Here is a 19213-nt window from a genome sequence, read left to right as displayed (position 1 = left end):
CATCAGGTAAATAGTGTAAGAACTGAACTCAGAGACTGTAGGATACTGTTGATGCACTCAGCCAATAACCATTCTACAGAGAAAAGAGAGAAGGTGAGATTGACCTGAGCCAAGCTGAGGACTAGCCCGGGACGGCAGTCTCCACAAAGGAAGACGGCGTTCCAGAGAAGCATGGCTCTCTGTACAGTTTCACACCTTTTTAGAACAAAGAAGAAACATTAACTATGCCCAAGATATATTTTGTCAAAGTTTCAAAGAGTATTCAGTTGCGGCTTAGCAGGTCAACATGACCCTGATGTCTGGGAAAGGAAACACCTTCAGGAGTACTGATATTGGGGTTAAGGATACTGGCATCATAGGAAAGGAAGTATGCATCCTTGTCTTCAAAGAGTACATTCTTTCACTTTGTGATAATGTTTAATACATGCTTTAATGGTTAAAGCACATGTAAAATGTATGTTTGACAGGCCATAAGTCAGGTTTCTTTAGTTCAGGCCAAACCAGGTTTAAAGCAGAATAGCTACCCCATAGACCTCAAAATGTGAAAATTTCTTATCAATACCCAGCTAGTGTTTTAATCATTTCTGGTTGGTGTGGAGGGAAACCCTCCATATACACACACACACATTGGAATTGGGTGCAGAACCCATAATAAACGCTTAAATTTTTTAAAAAATCAGAAATAATACCACCATGAAATTAGAATGGTATTCTATGGAATTTTTCTACTCACAGTTTTGTATGAACTAGTAACATATTTGTCAAAATTGGTAAACATTTGTGTTTGAGAAATTAGAGGAAACCATGAAGAGGAAAGAAAACTAAAAGCTCTTTCTTTGTGACGTTTGTCTTGTTATTTTTCTCCCTTCTTTCCTCAAATCTAGGTGCCTCTAATTATTAGTATCTTTGTGCTCCTCAAACATTATCCCTCAGAAACATAACTCTCCTAACCTTATTTAGCATCCCTGGGCTGGAGAAATTTACTTTTATTGTAGAATCTATTTCCAAAACCTACAAGATTTATCTCTACATAATTGTCCCTTGATCCTTAAAATCTATATTCTTCCTTCAAGTAAGTCTTTCTTTGTTAAATTCCATCTTTTCTTCCAATGATTATAGCATCACTTTTTTTCCTTTTTCATCGACATTTGAATCACTTCTTTAAAATTGCTCATTAAGTTTAAATGTCTTTTTTAGGCAGAGTATTCCTATTCCTTCCTCTGTGTTTGCTCACACCTTTTTACACTAGTTAAAATAATCCTTCTATCTTTAAAAAATTTCAGTAAATTATCAAGACATAAATGCCTTTTTGTTCTCTGTGAGATTTTCTCTGATTTCTCCTATCTGTACTCCCATTTTTTTAAATTAAAAAATTATAGCCAATGTCAAAGTTGAGCACTTGCTATCAAATATTGTGCCTTTTAAAATCTTTGCATGTCCTACTCTAGCTACCTTGCATTAACATTTGTAATGATAAAAATATAGTCAACTTTTATCAAGTACTCACTCTGTGTCATGAATCTCCTAAGATATTTCCATGTAGCAAACTTTTTAAAATACTCACAGTAACTCTATAATCATCTAGTAGTAGGATAATTTTCATGTTACAGATGAAAGTCTTTAAAAAAAAGATTAGATAACTTACCCAAGGTCACTTAGCTAAGTGGCAGTGCTGGAATTTAAACTCAGGGAATATGATTCTGTACCCTGTACTCTAACCACTGGTCTCCATTGCCTCTAATTTACTGAGTCATATTTTTCATTAATTTCTTCAGGCAGAAATCCAAATAATACCTGTTTATTTTACTTGGGAAAGGCTATCATTAGTCCCCATTTGCAAACAGGGAACTAAGTTGAAAGTTAGTTTTGGAAATTATGTAACGAATAATAGTGCTCTCAATCTAAGCATAGTTCACAATTGGTTATAATAACTAAAATCCCTGTCTAATGTCATATGGCACTATAAGATCAACTATTAAATTCAAAACAACATTTAATATGAGTAGAAGTAAAGAATGCAAATATGGCTTGAAAGTGCTAATGGAATTTTCTCCTGTGAAATTGATCTAAGAATTAGTAGTATATGAACTGAAGTAAAAAATGAATAACAATCAGCTGAAGTGTAATTTGTGCACAGACTCTGTGTTATAAAAGAGGTTTCTGAAAGAAAAGGAAAATCATTTTGCCCCTGACCTGCACACTACTAGTTGACAACACCATAAAAAGTTTCAATGATGTTTATAATCTATTGGACTAGTTATCTCTGCAGTTCCCAGAAAAAGCCCTGGGAAAAATGCAAGAGAAGGAACAATGGAATTAGCAGACCAATTGTAGTTTCAGCCACATGAAGGGATATATAATTTATTGTGACAGTTGAAATGCATATAAATCTTTGCCAGAAGGCCAGGGGGATATAAACAATGCTAAACTTTGAAAGGTTCAAGGAGAGTAACTCAAAACAAAGATAGCACAGCGGAAGGATTTATCACATATAGTATAGAATGATGAGTATTCTCTAGGCAATCTGAAAGGAACCTCCCGGACAAAGCTGTAGAATTCCCTGATCTCTCAACAAAAAGAAGCTAAAAAATGATAAATGCAACCAAGGAAAGAAGTGGCAGAATGCTTTTCTTAAAAAAGCCCTCCACTGCTAACTCAAAAAGTAGCTAACATTCTTTCTCTAATGGTTTCCTTGGCGAAAAGAATTATGAGCCTGGTCAATAATTTAGGTGGAGAAATGGACTAATTTGGCAGGTTATTTATTCTTTGTCAACAGTCAAGGTTACATTTTGTGAAAGCTGTGGGAGTTAAGTGCCTATTCACCTTCTAGGAATTTAATCACTGAGGTTCAATAAGGCCCTTTTACTAGTGGGCAGCAATATCATAAATTTTTTTTTTTTTCCTGTGAGGAGGACCAGCCCTGAGCTAACATCTGCCAATCCCCCTCTTTTTGCTGAGGAAGACTGGCCCTGGGCTAACATCCGTGCCCGTCTTCCTCCACTTTATATGGGACGCCGCCACAGCATGGCTCAACCAGCAGTGTGTCGGTGCGTGCCCAGGATCTGAACCGGCAAACCCCAGGCCATGGCAGCGGAGCGTGCGCACTTAACCGCTTGCGCCACCAGGCCGGCCCCTCATAAATTTTTTCATATTACCTGTAGATTTCAAGATTGAGATCATAAAACCTGTTAGTGTTAGTGTTCTAGTTATTGAAGAAATTTTAATGAATATGCCCACTGGACACAAAGAAACTGGATTATGTGAATGCATCTCAGCTGGAAACAACAAAAGAGATCCATCAGTTAGCTGCATCCTTGATGGACTTCAGACAAAATATTTTATGAAAAAGAGTGAAATTTCATGAATCATATTTCACCCATTTAAAATTAAATAGAATTTTCAAAATATCTCTTCTTAACTCAGCATCCTATATACATCATTTAACAATTTTATGCCACATATTGTTAATTTTTCTTCAGTTTTAGAGAAAGGATTATTATAATTTTGAAAGCCCAATAATATTCAGTAAATTACAAAATTTTATTTTACAGAAAATATTTTATAGATTTCCACATGATTATCTCACAATATAATAATTTAAATTCTTCGTATTTTCATTTTTTTCTTTAAAAAATCTTTTTTTTGCTACTTGAGTATGAGTAGCAAAAATTAATTATTTAATTCAACTTAATTCAACAAATAATCAAGTAAAATCATCAGGTACTGTGCTGTACTACTAAAAGAAGAATATTTAGAATATTCATGGTATAGCCATTAAGATTTTCTGGCATACAGAAAAATGAAAGTACACACAGACACACACACACACACACACACATTGAATGACATTCTAGAATTGATTACTGTTGAATCTATTAGTTAAAAATCATGAAATTTTATTTTACATTAATGTTAATCAATATTTCTCTGTATAGTCACAGATGTTCTCTTGGTTGTTAAAACTAGTTGACAGGATATTTCCAACTTTCTTTTTCCTAAGCATAGTTCGAAATAGTTCAACAACTTACATATATTAATGGAGAGAAATATCAAATCTTAAAAAAGAAGTAATGTGGGAGGAAGATGGCTTCCCTAAACTTGAAATTTCAGGGAAATTGATGATTCATTTGCTCTTAAAGTAAACAAAACAAAGAATATATCATTCCCCAACATGATATTAAAAGCTGCAAACATATTGAGATAACATTTTGAGAAAAAATTACAATTCAAATCTATCTCATTATGCTATATATGTACTATAAATCACAAATTGTAATAGTGTATTGTTCAAAACATGATTTCTTGCTATAAGTACATCTCTCAAATTTCTTACTTAAGCCAGTGTTTTCTTTGTGGTTTGAATCTAAACCGCAATATAACCCACTGGCACATATTGATGTTCCAGGTATTGAAAATGGACCTCTTCTCACTGGGACCACTTTAAAATATTGGTAAAATTTACTTTGCTGTGTATACTTAACGGCACTGGACACTCACATGTGTTGAGAATTCTATTTACCTATGTGATATATGATTGTTCGCACAGTCTTAGGAGATCAAACTGTTAGGAAGGGATGGCTGTTTTGCCAGTCAAGGCTCATGTAATAAAACTGTCATAACTAATGACAATTCCTAAAGTGCATGAGGTGTGATCCTGTCTGTAAATTGTTTTGCCTCTCCTTATGGTACATTTAAACCTGTGTATTGCTGTGCAATGTCAGGGTTATTTTGATTCATCTTTCATGACTTTCCGAAGTTTCCCAAGTCTGATATGATAAAATAATTTTGTTTTACAATCCCCAAGCATCATAATGTTTGGGTTGGCAATATTTGGACTGGAGGATGTACCTACGTTATAGATGCACCAAATATTAGAAGAGATAGTTTATCTATAGCAAATGATCAATTTCCTATTTACGTTTGAATATGACACTGTGTGAGAACATTTAAATTTCCAAGGGAGGCAGATATCTGGACAGTGAGAAACTGGTTACGCTCTAAAAAGAAATGCTTTCAATAATACGAATCCAGAAAGCACACAGAGCACTAAATCCACTGGTACAAGGTCAAGGATCACCTCTTAAATTTTAATGAACGTGCAATTTTCTTTTCCTTTTTTCTTCTACTTTCTTTTTCTTTCTTTTACTTTTTTTGCTTTTTGGCAGCTACTGCTCCTCATTAAATTGCATTTGTTAACAGGGTTATGAAATACTGTATGATGAGTAATATAATAAAGCAAGACAGCCTATTAAGACATAGCTTGAAGCAGCACTAGTCTTCTCTCTTCCCTGGGATTGTCTTCCTTAAGGAACTTTTCAGAAAAACGTGAAATGCATCCCAGTGGAATTCTATGTTAACAATCTAAAAACAAGCGCGTGAGCATTTTAAATGCTTTATTAATGATACTGCATTATTGCAAGAAAATGTCATAAAGTGGGTTATTTGTTCATATACATTTTCTCATCTAGTTGGTTAAAAATATCTTTCATTTTTCAGATTTCATAAAACAGGTCATATTCAAATAGTTACTCAAATCCTGTTATAAATCTCTTGAAAACATAAATAATCTCATTGCTAAATCCAGATGTGCAAAATTGTATCATAGTATTTTCTATAATCCCATGAGATAATAGCGTGCCAATGCATTGTTTTCATGTACAACATTTTTGTTTGGTTTGTATATACTTTGTTGGCAAAATGTCAGATTCGATAAATGAAATTATTTTTGCAGATAATAATAGCTTCATTTTTTTACTATAATAAAATGATGAGTATAGAAGATTAATTTCTAAAAATACAAAAACTTACAAAGAATAAAGCATTATCCACCTATTATTAACATTTTCACTAAAGGCGAGAGATACCTCTCTATGCCTATAAACACAATTTTACATATTTTACACATTATTCTCTATTAGCTTTTCTTAACATATTTTTTAGATATATTTTTGTGTAAATACATATTGATTTATGTGATCACTATTACTGGAGATATATTACACTTTTGATTGGATGTGTAAAATACATTTTCTGGATACACATTCTAATTGCTTTTATAATAAAGCAATATTATGCTTATTTATTCAACAATATTTGCTGAAGGTTGACAAATATTTATTGAACATTTACCATGTACCATGCATTGGCGTACTCATCGGGATAATTCATGTTTCTGAACTTTAGTCATATTTGTAAGAATAATAGCAATAAAAATAAAAGGTGTTATAAGGAATAAGCTCATTTGAAAACCTAACATGTATTGCCAAATTTTTTCTCCTAATTTACAGACTCAAAACAGTACAGTACTTAAGAATGTCATTTTTCCCTTTCCACAATAACATTGGATATTAACAACTTATTAATTTTTGATAATTAAAGAGTGGAAAAAATTTATTTAGCATTAGATTCCGTTTATTGGATCACAAGTGAATTAATATTTTTATATTTCTATTTGTGATTTATATATACTTTTCTGAAAATTGCCAGTTCATGGTCTTTACCCACATCTTTGTCTGTTTGGATATTTTCATTGTATTAATAATATATAAGGTCTTTATGAATTAGTGTGCAAGTCACAGATGCTTTTTTCCATTTTTGCTGGAAAAAATAAATTTTGTAGATCCAAATTAATCAATTATTTATTTTATATTTTCTGTTTTGTGTGGCCTATTTAATCTTTAAAAATGTTGACATGTTTCATTCTCACACTTGTAAGTTATAGTTTTATTTTTTACATAAGAATTTTTTAATATCTGGAATTTATCCTGGCACAAGGGCTGCAGTTCAGGAGTCTCACCATTTAAGTATCATTTTCATTTTTATCATTTTACATTCTAATCATATATGATTATTAATAAATTTATACAGCTATTTTTTCTTTTTTAGATATATTTATTATTTTCTTTGCTTTTTTAAACAATATCTAAATCTTAGAGAATTAATTCTACTTTCAAAATGTTTTATTGGTCATTTATTTTGTTTCATGATTTCTCTATTCTTTTGTTGATCATTTTGATAACTTCTTGACATCTTTTTCATTTATTTTTTAGGCTTCCATAAATTTGAATTCCAAATTTCAGGGACATGATATTTTTCAAATATTATAATCCAAATATTTTTATAATACCATTATATTTCATTTTCCAATAGTTACCAAATATGATCCTGTACAGCATTATCTTTCCACCATTTATTTTAATAAGCACTAGTTCTCTCTTGAAATAGGTTAAAGTATTCATAGGACAACTCCACATTGACAAAGCTTTTAGTCATAGTATCATCTAAAAGATAATAGAGTAGTATTGTGTGGTATTATATAGGTAATTGCGTCCTTTTTAATAACCAGACCTCAGACATGTGTACGTGTATGTGTGTGTGTATATGCGTGTGTGTGTGTGATTATATGGTAGGGCATTGTCATAAAATGAATGTATAGTTACGTAGTAAAATATTTACCTTTTCTACTATAGAGCTGAGAAAATATAGAGATGATCTAAAGTTTGTTTTCAGAAAATTATCAAATGCATCTATATGAATTAAGAAATTTTTCCTGGCTAACTTTCTTTAGTGTACAGAAAACATTTTCAGAAACTCCAAACAATGTATATATTACAAATATTTTATGATTAACATGTTGAAACTTGTTACAGCTGTATATTATTAACAATAGAATATCTTAATTCCATTTTACAGTATCTTTTGAGTCTAAAAGCTTATGTCAGTCATTTCCAAGGTATAGCTAAATAATGTAAAAGAGTAGAAGATTTAATCTAGGCAGAATATTTTAGATAGGCATTTCTATAGTATTTTGAGGTTGATTGAATGTTTATCAAGTGAAATCGATATATTTTTGTCACAATCCACAGTACATCATTCATCTAGTTTACGTTTAAAATTTAAGTCATTCAGTTTTATCTTACATAACAACTCCACCTACTATAAGATTCATGTCATTCTAGTATATTATCTTTCATTCTTATTTTTTTGTACTTACCTACCCAACTTTTCTCTATTTTCTTTGAGGGCTCTAGAATCTGGATTATAGGTTTCTCCTTCGTTCTAAGCCCAATTTCAATTACATTGAAAATTACATCTAAAATGATAAACATCCAATATGGTAACATCAAAATTACTTGCTTTTCTGGAATTGTCACTTCCACTCCACTTTAGCTCTTTACTCACTTATCCACACCATGAGAATTGCCATGAGTTATAATTGAATTTTAATATTTGAAACTCTCAACAAAGCCACTTGAACATCTATCATTCTTAATGTCTTACTCTTCTGCTCCAGGACTCCTAGTTTCTGGAACATCACAGAGGTATATAGTCTCTAGAACATCACCTTTTTTGCTGATTTGTTATCTAGTTTAAAACTTTATTTTGTACTTTATCTAAACTGCTCTCTTATTGATTGATCCATATCAGACTCTTAGCTCCACTATGCAATCCTGTCTCCAGACTCTTAGAAGATTTACTCCTTTAAGTTTCATTTTTTTCTATATCTTCTAATGCTTCCTCTTTTTCTTTTATAAAGAATTTCCCAACTTACAAACCACTTATAGCAATATCGTCATTCCTTCCTCTATCCATCACTTGGATAGCAGCATGCCAAACCCAAGGTCACTGGCAGTTTCTTTTTTGCTAAAGCAGTGGATCAGTTTTAGTCATGTGTAATTTGAACTCTCCATTGCATCTGACATGGTACACCACTCTTGTCTTTGACTCCTTTTATTTGTTTGCTTGATTTTAACTCTTTGCCTACGTGATTCTAAGATGTTATTTATACTTTCTCTGTCTTCTGTGACCTCTCATTCTCAGACTCCTTTGGGGACTTATCATCATTCTTTGGCTTCTTAAACGTTAGTACGTCTCAGGTTCTATCTTCAGCATTCTTCCCTTTTAATTCTACGTTTTCTCTTTTTGTGTGCTCTCAAAATTACCACAGTTTAGAAAATACCACTAATGAAGGAATGAAATCAAAACTGTGTATTTCTCAGAACTTTTGACTATATATTAAACAGTCCATATTTTGTATGTTTTGCAGCTTCCAACATGTTCAAAATTAAACATATCATTATGCTTTCTCAAACTTGTTCTTCTTATTTTTCCTAATTCAGTGAATGATAATTCAGTTCAGTTACTCAATTTTGAAATCTGCAGGTCATTATAAACACCACTGTCTCCTTCATATCCAATTATCCTCTTGGTTTACTAACTCTATGCCATTGGTATATCTGAAATCTGCACATTACCTTAATTCTCACAACCACAGTTCAAGTCTTTGTAATTTTTCATCTAGATACCCATAACAGTCTCCTGTTGGAACATTTTCTCGTATATCGACCTGCTCTAGTATTTTATCCTCTCGCTACTACCTCCAGCATCAAGTTCAAGCTCCTTATGGCATAGGGGGCCCTCAAATGTGTGTGTGTGTGTGTATCTTGGTGGCAGCAAATAAAAATCTATTTAATAGATAATTTGAAGTGTGGGGTGTGGACTGGTTCCTTGGTTTTGTTCCTGTTGAACAGCAACTGTATTTTGATTGTGAGATTATTCCTACTTGACTATTTATTTGCTCTATTTGTTTCTATAACACTAATTAGTTCATATATGATTGATAAATAGGGGAACAATGTTAGCATAATGTGGAATTTGCAACTGTTCATACATATTTTTTTTCTGAGCATGGTATCATTTTGCACTGTCAAGGAACGGCAGCTGAATGCAAAATACGTAACATGAACACATGAAGGCATAGATGAATAGACACTATACCATGATATCTATTTCTTACCTGGCTCAATTTGCCCATGTGATTTGCCTTGGACATGTTTATTGTCTATTTCCCCCTCATCTTTGTTAATATCAGCAGTCACAATTCTTTCTTACACACAATCCCATCAACGTTTCTTTTACTTTTTGTAAAGAAGAGAAAGCCCTATGTTTTCTGTGGTATTTATTTATTAAAAGCACCTTTTTAACCGTACTAGTATTTTATTATGATTATTACTGTTTTTCTTTGTGATCACAATACAGGGTTGTACAAATTTTAGATAATCTGCCCCTAACTTTGTTTTTTCTCAATCCCTTTTATTTTCAAAGTGTTATTTTGCAGAAATTCTTGTAGCTATACAAATGAATAAAATGTTTTGTATTGTTTTGTTTTAAAACTAAAGTTAATACATTTTTAATGTGTTCTTAATAGCTTTTAGTAATTTGCACTCATTATCTCCTTTAAGTCTCACAACATCCCTAATGGTTAGATATCTTTGTTATACATCCTCTTTTTTAAAAAACATTTTTTTGCTTATCAGATGAAAATAAAATAAGATTCAAACAGGTAATTTGCACAAAATAAATAAGACAACTAGTAGATTATAGTCCCAGGATTTAGGCCTAGACAGTCAATGTCCACAGACTTTGCAGCTAGCTAGCAATAAAACAGATTCTTTGTAAAGGGAAAGAATTTATTATAACTAACTAATCTCACCTTTGATTAAAAGCATAGCGTATATATAACTTCTATCAATTCTTATTCAATAAGAAGCTGTATATTTATTCAAATCTCATAAAAACACACATTCCTCTGTGTCATTCTAATCACTGCCTATATGGTGGTAATAAATACGATCATGGCTACCTGTTCTCATGGAGGTTGCACAACAGTAAAGAGAAAAGTAAGTTGTACCATCTTAATAGGTACATAAAATAATTTCAGATAGGAAGATCAAAAACAAGGTAATGGGGAAAAAATACCTGGGAAGTAATACGGGGATCTGCTCCATCTGAGAGTATCAGGGTAATTCTCCCTGTATGGGAGTCATTCAGAAACTCAGGTTCAGACACGGAGAATGAAATATTTGAGTATAACAACGTTTAATGTTTGCCAAGTAGTGAGACAGAGGGAAAGCTGTACAAAGCAGTTAAGATCATTGTTTGGCGTGTGATTACTGCTATGAATCCTAGAATTGAGCCTAGACAAGAAAGAAAATGTGGGAGAAATAAGGAACTTATCATAGTGAAAACAGTAAGATAATTGTTGGAAAATCCTTAAAGAGTCAAAGATTATTTGGAACAAGAAATACTAGCTTAAGTAAGTAGGAAGGAAACGTGGCGGTGATGAGAAAATAGGATGCTTGAAATTTGTACGTTGGTAGTGGCACATTTATTGATGAACATAAGACTCTGGAAAAGAGTGAGAGAGTAGATAAAGATATTTGGATTTGAGTAGATCATGGAACCAAAGGACAGAAAATTAAAGTGATATTAAAATCACCAACAACGATAAGTGAGTAATAGTGGAGAGAATGTTTGAGCTGTGATTCCACCTAAATCATCAGTGGTTTAGGTGGAAAGACCAGTCCAACATAGATGGCAACAAGACGAAATAACATTAGATAGTAAACTCTGAGGATATGCATTCCACAATGAGAGTGGATAAAAAATATTTTGGAAGAGCATTTATCAGCAAGGAGGATTCCTAATATATTTTCATGCCCCCAATTTGATGGGCTTGCTGTGAAGAATAAATACCAGTTGAAACAATATGCAGAGAAGTTTCATGTTAAAGCAAGAAGATGGAGGGATTTTTTTGAGTGGAAGTTGATTATCTAGAAGTTTTTCTGATGACAGACCATGAGTGCCCTAAAGTACTCTAAGAGGGCATGGAGAGGTGAATGATCAGGTCTGCTTAGTGGTTGTGCAAAGCAAAATTGGGAGAAGTGACATTGTGTTCCTGGATGCTCTGGGAGACTTGAATAGCTAGTGGTATCTAATGTAAGTGGGAATGTAGGCATGATGATGAATCCTGGTAGTTCCTTAGAAGTATGGTGGGTAATTAGGTGAACAAACTGATTAACACTGGTTATAAACGTAAGCCAGTGAGGATAAAGTAGTTTGGTTGTACTCTGTGTGCTCTTCATCCTGTTCCACATTATTCTTACATTGTGCCTTGCATTTCACTGTGGAATTGGCTTGTTGCTTCATGCCTCTTGCTTTCATACTTTTTTATTTTATAATTCTGAATATTTGTTTAGGCAGCTTTTAAATTTTCCATTTTTAGAACCATGTCTGTTTTCCTACAGAAGCCTTGCTTTGCGATTGCAGATGATACAGTGTTATAGCACTCTGTCTTTCTTACTTGAGCACTTTGTAACAGCAAACTTTCTAACAGATGCATTTTCTTTTCAAGGTCAGCAAAATGATACACATTAGTTGTTGCTGGTTTGAGTGTTAAAACTTTTTGTTGTTGTTGAGGATGAGATAGGAAACGGTTCTCTTATTTTTCAGATACAGAAGCACTATCACACATATCATTTCTTACTGGCTCCCTTGATTCCATTTTAGCTTGATCACTTAATTATGTAGGCGGCATTTATAAGTCTGCAAAGAAATGGTTTACAGGGAATAAAACGGCTCATTTAGTTCTAGTGAGGTACTGTACTGAATGAATCATTTAGTAGTAAGTCAGTAGCCAGTATTTTAGTCCATCAAGGAAGAGTTTTGGATAATAATACTTGATGTTTATTTCTTATGAAAAGGAAACAAAATTCATGTGCCTAGTTTTTTTGTTCAGACTTGTAGTCTTCTACCGTTTGGAAAGGTTATAACAGTACTAAGTAATAAAGCAATATAACCAATGTGATAATGCCATGAACACAGGATATTCTGTCATGCCATCACGTTTCCTATGTAGCATTCCATTCCCTGGTTGACATTTCCTGCCCCCTAATATTGTTTTGTACACATGAGAACTTCCCAGTGGAGCAGGGCTTTTGCCTGGCAAGAAACGAGAAAGTTGTGCACATCTTTAGATGCCAGAACAAGGAAAATAGGTGGAAGTTATTAAGGAAAAATATGACTCCATAGAAGTATGAAGTTTTACTAATAAAACACTGTTTAAGAATTTTTTAAAAAAATCCTTTAATCAACATCTGAGATTAATCAATATTTCTATATTTTTCCTAAATTATACAAGTTATTCAGAATGCTTTAAATCCAAAGAATACATTCCATTTTGTATATTACTATTGTCCAGTATTTTATCTTTTTGTATATGTATATAAATTATTATCACATATGCACATAAATTGTTGTTATTATCTTTATCATTATTATTATAATCAAATTATATACATAGTCTGCTATTTTATATAAAATTATCCACATATATGCTAGTTTCTTTGCTCAATATTGTTTATTTCATCTGTTAGTCCTGGAATCAATTTCTTTTTCTCCAAGTTGATCCTTTAGATGTTCATCTACTAATACAAAGTTTCTGTTGAGTGTAAGAGTTGTCAGTCTAATAACGTCCTTGTATTACATTTTCTTTAAAAGATACTCCATTTAGAAGCTATTTGGCCAATACCATTTATTGTTGTTATTTAGAAATCTGCTAACAGTCTAATTGCCATTCATGAAAACCTGAAAACATGAAAATGTAGATGCAATTAAAGACTCTGGATGAAGTTTTTTCTCTTCAGAGAAGATTTACTTTTGCTTCCTTGAGCAGTAGGGCTGGACTTTGGAGATTACAGATCACTGTAATACAAGTGGGTGTTGAGATAATTCAAAATTTGGCTTCACTCCTTATAAGAACTGGTCTATTACTGGTTTGTCCTTCTTTTGTGATACAAATTGAAACATTAGGCTTTTCCCAGTGCTTCTCCTTGATTGGGCATAAAGTGTGCTTTTTGTGTTCCCTTAGGCTTGTGAGTCTGTGGAAAGCCTTGCTCAGCTGTCTCTTCCAATATCAGCAGGTATCCCTAGGGGAGTGTGGCTCTAGTTGCTGGGCTCTGCTTTCTGGGCTTCCCCTCCTCCCAGATCTTGGCTTCATAATTCTTCATTTTCTTAATCACTCTATGGCGATTTTGATAAAATATTTGGCCGTACTTTTTTCGTTGTCTTCAATAGGAGGTATGGGGTGGAATACATAGTTTACCATGCAGTTAATGGAATTATTTGCTTGTACTTTTGGATGCCTAATATATGTTATATCATTCAATTTTAGCCCCTATTTCTTTTAATCTGTTTTTTATATTTTCTTTATCCTCTTGTTTCTAGTTTCTGAGTAATTTCCTCTGGTCCATCTTCCAATTGCATAATTCTCTCTTCTGACTGGTCTAATTGGCTATAGCATCACTATGTTTATTTTAACATTTATATTATTAGTGACATTTCGTTTGGTAAGAAAAAAGCCTACTGAAGTTGAGATGCACTGTCTTTGCTTCACAATTTACTATCAAAACTTCTTCATCAACTATTGGTGATAGCCTTCTTTTATTCATTTTCATACAGTGAATGCAATTAAGAGATTTTGCATTATATTAACTTTTTGTACACATTCAGTTTATGTTAGACTTTATTATTCTTAACGCAATTCTAAGATATAAATGATTCTTTTGTATAATATCTGATTATGCATTCATCTATATATGTTCTTTTTCCAGTTTTTACCTTTTAACATTAAGATGAAGCTACAATCTTATATATACATGTATATCCTCATATATATATATATATATACACACACACACATATATTTGAAAAGAAAAAGTGACTATGTATACTATATATAAACATGTATTATATATATATAATATATATACAAATTGTTCACTTTTTCTTTTCAAATTGGTTATTGGAAATAATAATTGATATACCTTAAATTTATTTCAATTTATTTTTTGAGGCTTTACTACCTAAAGGTTTTGTTGACAAGTACCATATTTATCTTTCTGATCATTTAGAATCTATTTCCTAATATCTTGTATATATCAATTATTTAGAAAACGTGGGCCTTCTTTGCTTCTTCATCTCTGGAACTGTTATCTCCCAGATTAGCCTTGAGTGCCACACTTGTTTCTAGTGGCAGTTCTCAGTGAACAAATATATTTATGTTCTCCTACATGAAGTTCTGGAATCTTGAGGAACTGAACTGAGCCATGTAGAAACTTGTAGAACATTGTTTTACCTTTTTTTCCACTAAACGCTTGAACAGAGCCAGCTCTGCATAGCATACTTCTATTCTGTTTCTATTTACTCTTCATCCCATCTTACCACACCAGCCACAGAGAACCAGGATGTAAACAACAAAACTTCATCACCATTTTCTTTCTCACTGAAATCTCCATGGTCCATTATGAAGATTCCATGACATTAATTAAGTTTCTTTAATTTAATCCTTAACTGCTCTCAGAACTTCTCCTTCCTGGTAGGATTGGTGACATCAAGAAAAGGCAGGGGTTAGGAGACAAGTTTTACCTAGAATTTTAAATGAGGAAGTCAAAGTTCTAGATCATAAATGATACTAATTATTTCTGAAAAAATTTCTCCAGTATTTTTTCTTCTAAAGTTCTCTTCTTTTAGTAATAACATGGCACATAGGTTTCAGTTAAGTATTTAATATCATTTGCAATCAAGAACTATCAATAATAATTTTTAATGTCTTACAAACTAAACCATTCTAAATAACTTAATCTATATATGCTTTAGTCTGTATGTCCTGACTACCGATTGGCTCTATATTTTCATATACGCAAAGATAGAATGTATGCCACCAGTAGGTCAAGAATAAAACATTTCACTTGTCTATTGCTGACTTTTATCATTACTAAAATTGAATCTCTGGAAACACAAGTGGTGCATTTTAGTTAAAATTTATACTGTTGACCAATATCCTATAGGAGAAATTCTAATCATAATAAAAATGATGGCAATTAACATGTTCTCAGGTTAAAAGAAAGCAAGGGCCGGCATTTGGCATATGTACTTGAGTGAATATGGTTTATAACATATTTTAGATGATTTATAAACAATGTAATTTATATTATTGCCCTCTTCCTTAATCATTCAAAATTAGAAAAAAAAATCTTTTTGAAGAAGTAAAATATTTAAACCCTTCCATCTGTTTTATCTTAATAGGATTTAATTCAATAGCTAATGCCAATTTTTTTTTTTTTTTGGTGAGGAAGACCAGCCCTGAGCTAACATCTGATGCCAATCCTCCTCTCCGCCCCCACCCCCCCCGCCCGAGGAAGACTGGCCCTGAGCCAACATCCGTGCCCATCTTCCTCCACTTTATATGGGACGCCGCCACAGCATGGCTAGACAAGCAGTGCATCAATGCATGTCCGGGATCCGAACCAGTGAACCCTGGGCCGCTGCAGTGGAAGGCGTGCACTTAACCACTTGCGCCACTGGGCTGGACCTGCTAAAACCAATTTTTATGTGAAAGCTCTATAATGCATAGTTTTAGGAAATTAAATATATATATATTTTTAGACCCAGGGATTTCAAGCTTTTTTGACTATGATTCAGAATAAGAAATGCATATTAGTCTTATAAAAACACAAACGTATTTATACAATTTAAACTATTGAAACTAAAATTCAAAAAACAATACTTAACTTGTCTATCTATAATTTATTCCTATATATTGTATCTAGTACCATGACAATCCATTTCTCCTCTATTCAATTCAGTTTATTTCTATTCTCTTCTATTCCTCTCTACAATTCTGAGAATAACACAGTAATTCCATTTTTCAACTTACTGATGGGTTACAACCAGCAGTTTGGAAAACACTACCTTATTAAAATAAATATATTTGAATTACATGCAGACATTACTTATTTAGAATGTTATTACATAATGATACGAACTCTTCCAATTATCAAGCAAAGAATTGCAAGGCATGGTTAGAATATGATAGGAGCTATACAAATTTGAACATCTTAGATAATTTAAGATACTGGCAGATGCCTTAGATTTATTACATAGTCATAATTCAGCTGTGAGCCAGTTGTCCAAGTTCAGTGTACTCTGCATTATAAATAATCTTCTAGACTGTTGCTACATGTTAAAAATCCTTATGCAACATATGTCCTTTATCCTTTATAAACTGTCTTTTTTCTGTCACTCTTCTAGCCTAATCTACCTCACCCCTACAAGCACAGAGCATTTCAGCAAACGTGTGTTTTATTCTTTGAAAAGATGACTGAAACTCATGTAAAGGCTTATATAGGCAGTTAATAACTCTCTTTCACTAGGACAGTGTTCAAAGGTCACAACTTATAGATGCCAAGTTTATTTCATAAGTAGATTAATAGTTTATCCACAATGGGAGAGTTGGAAGGACATGGATTTCCCTGAAGGTGTTCAGAGCTTCTAACTTCTCTGATTCATCATTGTGACTTCAGCCAGTATTCACTCCTCAAATTCATAGACAGATCTATTCGCTTAGAATGATAGAGTTAGTTTTGTATTGACATTTCTACTGTCAGAGGCATCATAAAGTGCTATTGGAAGTGATGTCTTACATGAATATTATTAAAATTGACAGAATTTGACAGCTTATGCACACTCATTATAGGTGCTCAATGACTATTTGTCAAATACAGATGGATTCTCGTAAGGTTTGTATTTTCTCCAATACCCATAACTGGAAACTCAATTAAAACTGTAGAAGTCTCTGTTGCATTCATTTGCATCATGTCTTCTTTGGCAGCAGATTTTCACTTTGGGTAATAAGGACAGCTATTTCTGAATATTTTTCAACAAATAATGTTAGCATATATTCCAGACCAACAAATGGCTATATAAATAATCATAATTGTATTAGTAAATACCAAAACAAAAGAAAAATAGTCTTTACCTGCATATTTTCTAGTTAAAAGTATCAAATGTCAGAATTAAATACTTGTGCCTTCCTCGTTTGCCATGCTATTACTAAATTTTGTTTAGATATAGTCTTAAATAGCTTTTAACTTGTGATTACACTTTTTGACTTATGAGTTATTTCTCCATGAAAACTTGCATGTATAAGTTGTCTTTTTGAAGTAAATTTAGAGATAAATGATTGCAGTAGTCTAGTTATGTCACACTATCATCACTCAGTGACACTTTAAAAAGCAAGGTTTTGAAAACAAAATATTTGAAAACAAAATTGTGGAATATTCCTTTGACAATGCTCTTCTTTTAATTTATTATTTATTAAGTTAATATGCTTAAAATTGGACCTCAAAGTTAAGAATTAAATTTTCAATAGAGACTTTAAAATAATAACATACAATGAATTTTATTAAGAAAAGAATTATATTCAGGAAATTGTGAACCAAATTTTTTGTTTTGGCAATATATAATAAAGATGTTTTGATTTGCCTATCCAGATAGAATTCTTTAGTAACTTTTTATTGCTAATGGTAGTATAAGTAGAAGATATTAATGATGTTTCTGCTATGATCAATACACCCATAATATTAAAAGTCAATAATACATATTACTCTGATAGAGTGCCTTACTCCTGATACAGAATAACCCACTTTCACATGCCAATATTATAAATTTTAGATGAGATCAAAGTTCTCTAGTTTTAAATGAAGATGTTTAAACTTTTTATTGAAGAATAACTTACATAACGTGCACAAGTCATAGGTCACATAGCATGGCACGTATCCACAAATCAAACCCATCTACGTAACCAGTCCCCAGATCAAAAAGCAGAAAATCACAACTCCTAAAGCTCCTGTTATGCTTTCTTTCAGAACTATCTACCATTGCTCCTGGGCACCCTGCTGAGGGTAACCGCTATCTCCTTTTCTGACATTGAATAACCATTTCATTCGCTTCTTAGGATCTAATCTGTCTTCCAATGGAAACTACTAGACTTTAAAGTGTGTTTACACTTGTGCTGACAATTAAATGTTATTATTTTTCGTTGAATAGGTCCAAAGTGGTACCCTTCCCGAGTTGGCCTGCAGCTAGAACGTGGTAAGAACCAATATTCACTGGTCTATTTATTTAATTTGGAATCCCTTTTCTGTCGTCAATTGCTAATATTCATTTATCTCTTACTAAAATGGCAGGCACTGTAATAAGTGGCTCTAAATATATCATCTCATTTGATCATCCCAGCAAGCTAGTGCTCCACTTTTATGGATGAGGAATTTTAGCCTTAAAGAGATAATTTTCACACATTCACTGTCAGTAAGTATTGGAGGCAGGATCTGAACTAACATTTTTCTGTCTCTAAAGCTTTTACTGCTGTATTTCCTCATTCTACTGACTCCTAATTTATTCTCAGGGATACAACTTAGTTCTTTCTTCCTTTTTTTTGCAGTTGTAGAGCAAAATGAGTGAGGTAAGGAGGAGCAGAAATGAATGAATTTTAGGGAGAAGCATTATATCCACTATTAAGCCTCAAGTTTCTCAA

At 32.6% G+C, this 19213-nt stretch overlaps 1 protein-coding gene across 1 annotated transcript in view; it reads left to right on the top strand.

The window, feature by feature from the left end:
- Nucleotides 1-19213, top strand: part of TECRL (trans-2,3-enoyl-CoA reductase like) — a 108236-nt gene that overhangs the window by 40960 nt on the left and 48063 nt on the right. The window contains exon 3 of the mRNA XM_058546388.1: nucleotides 18727-18771. Coding sequence (XP_058402371.1) covers nucleotides 18727-18771 — 45 coding nt within the window. The remainder of the gene's footprint in view (nucleotides 1-18726; nucleotides 18772-19213) is intronic.

This window comes from Diceros bicornis, chromosome 8 (genome assembly GCF_020826845.1).
Source record: "Diceros bicornis minor isolate mBicDic1 chromosome 8, mDicBic1.mat.cur, whole genome shotgun sequence".
In the NCBI taxonomy this organism is placed as follows: domain Eukaryota; kingdom Metazoa; phylum Chordata; class Mammalia; order Perissodactyla; family Rhinocerotidae; genus Diceros; species Diceros bicornis.
This window is presented reverse-complemented; position numbering and strand designations above follow the sequence as displayed.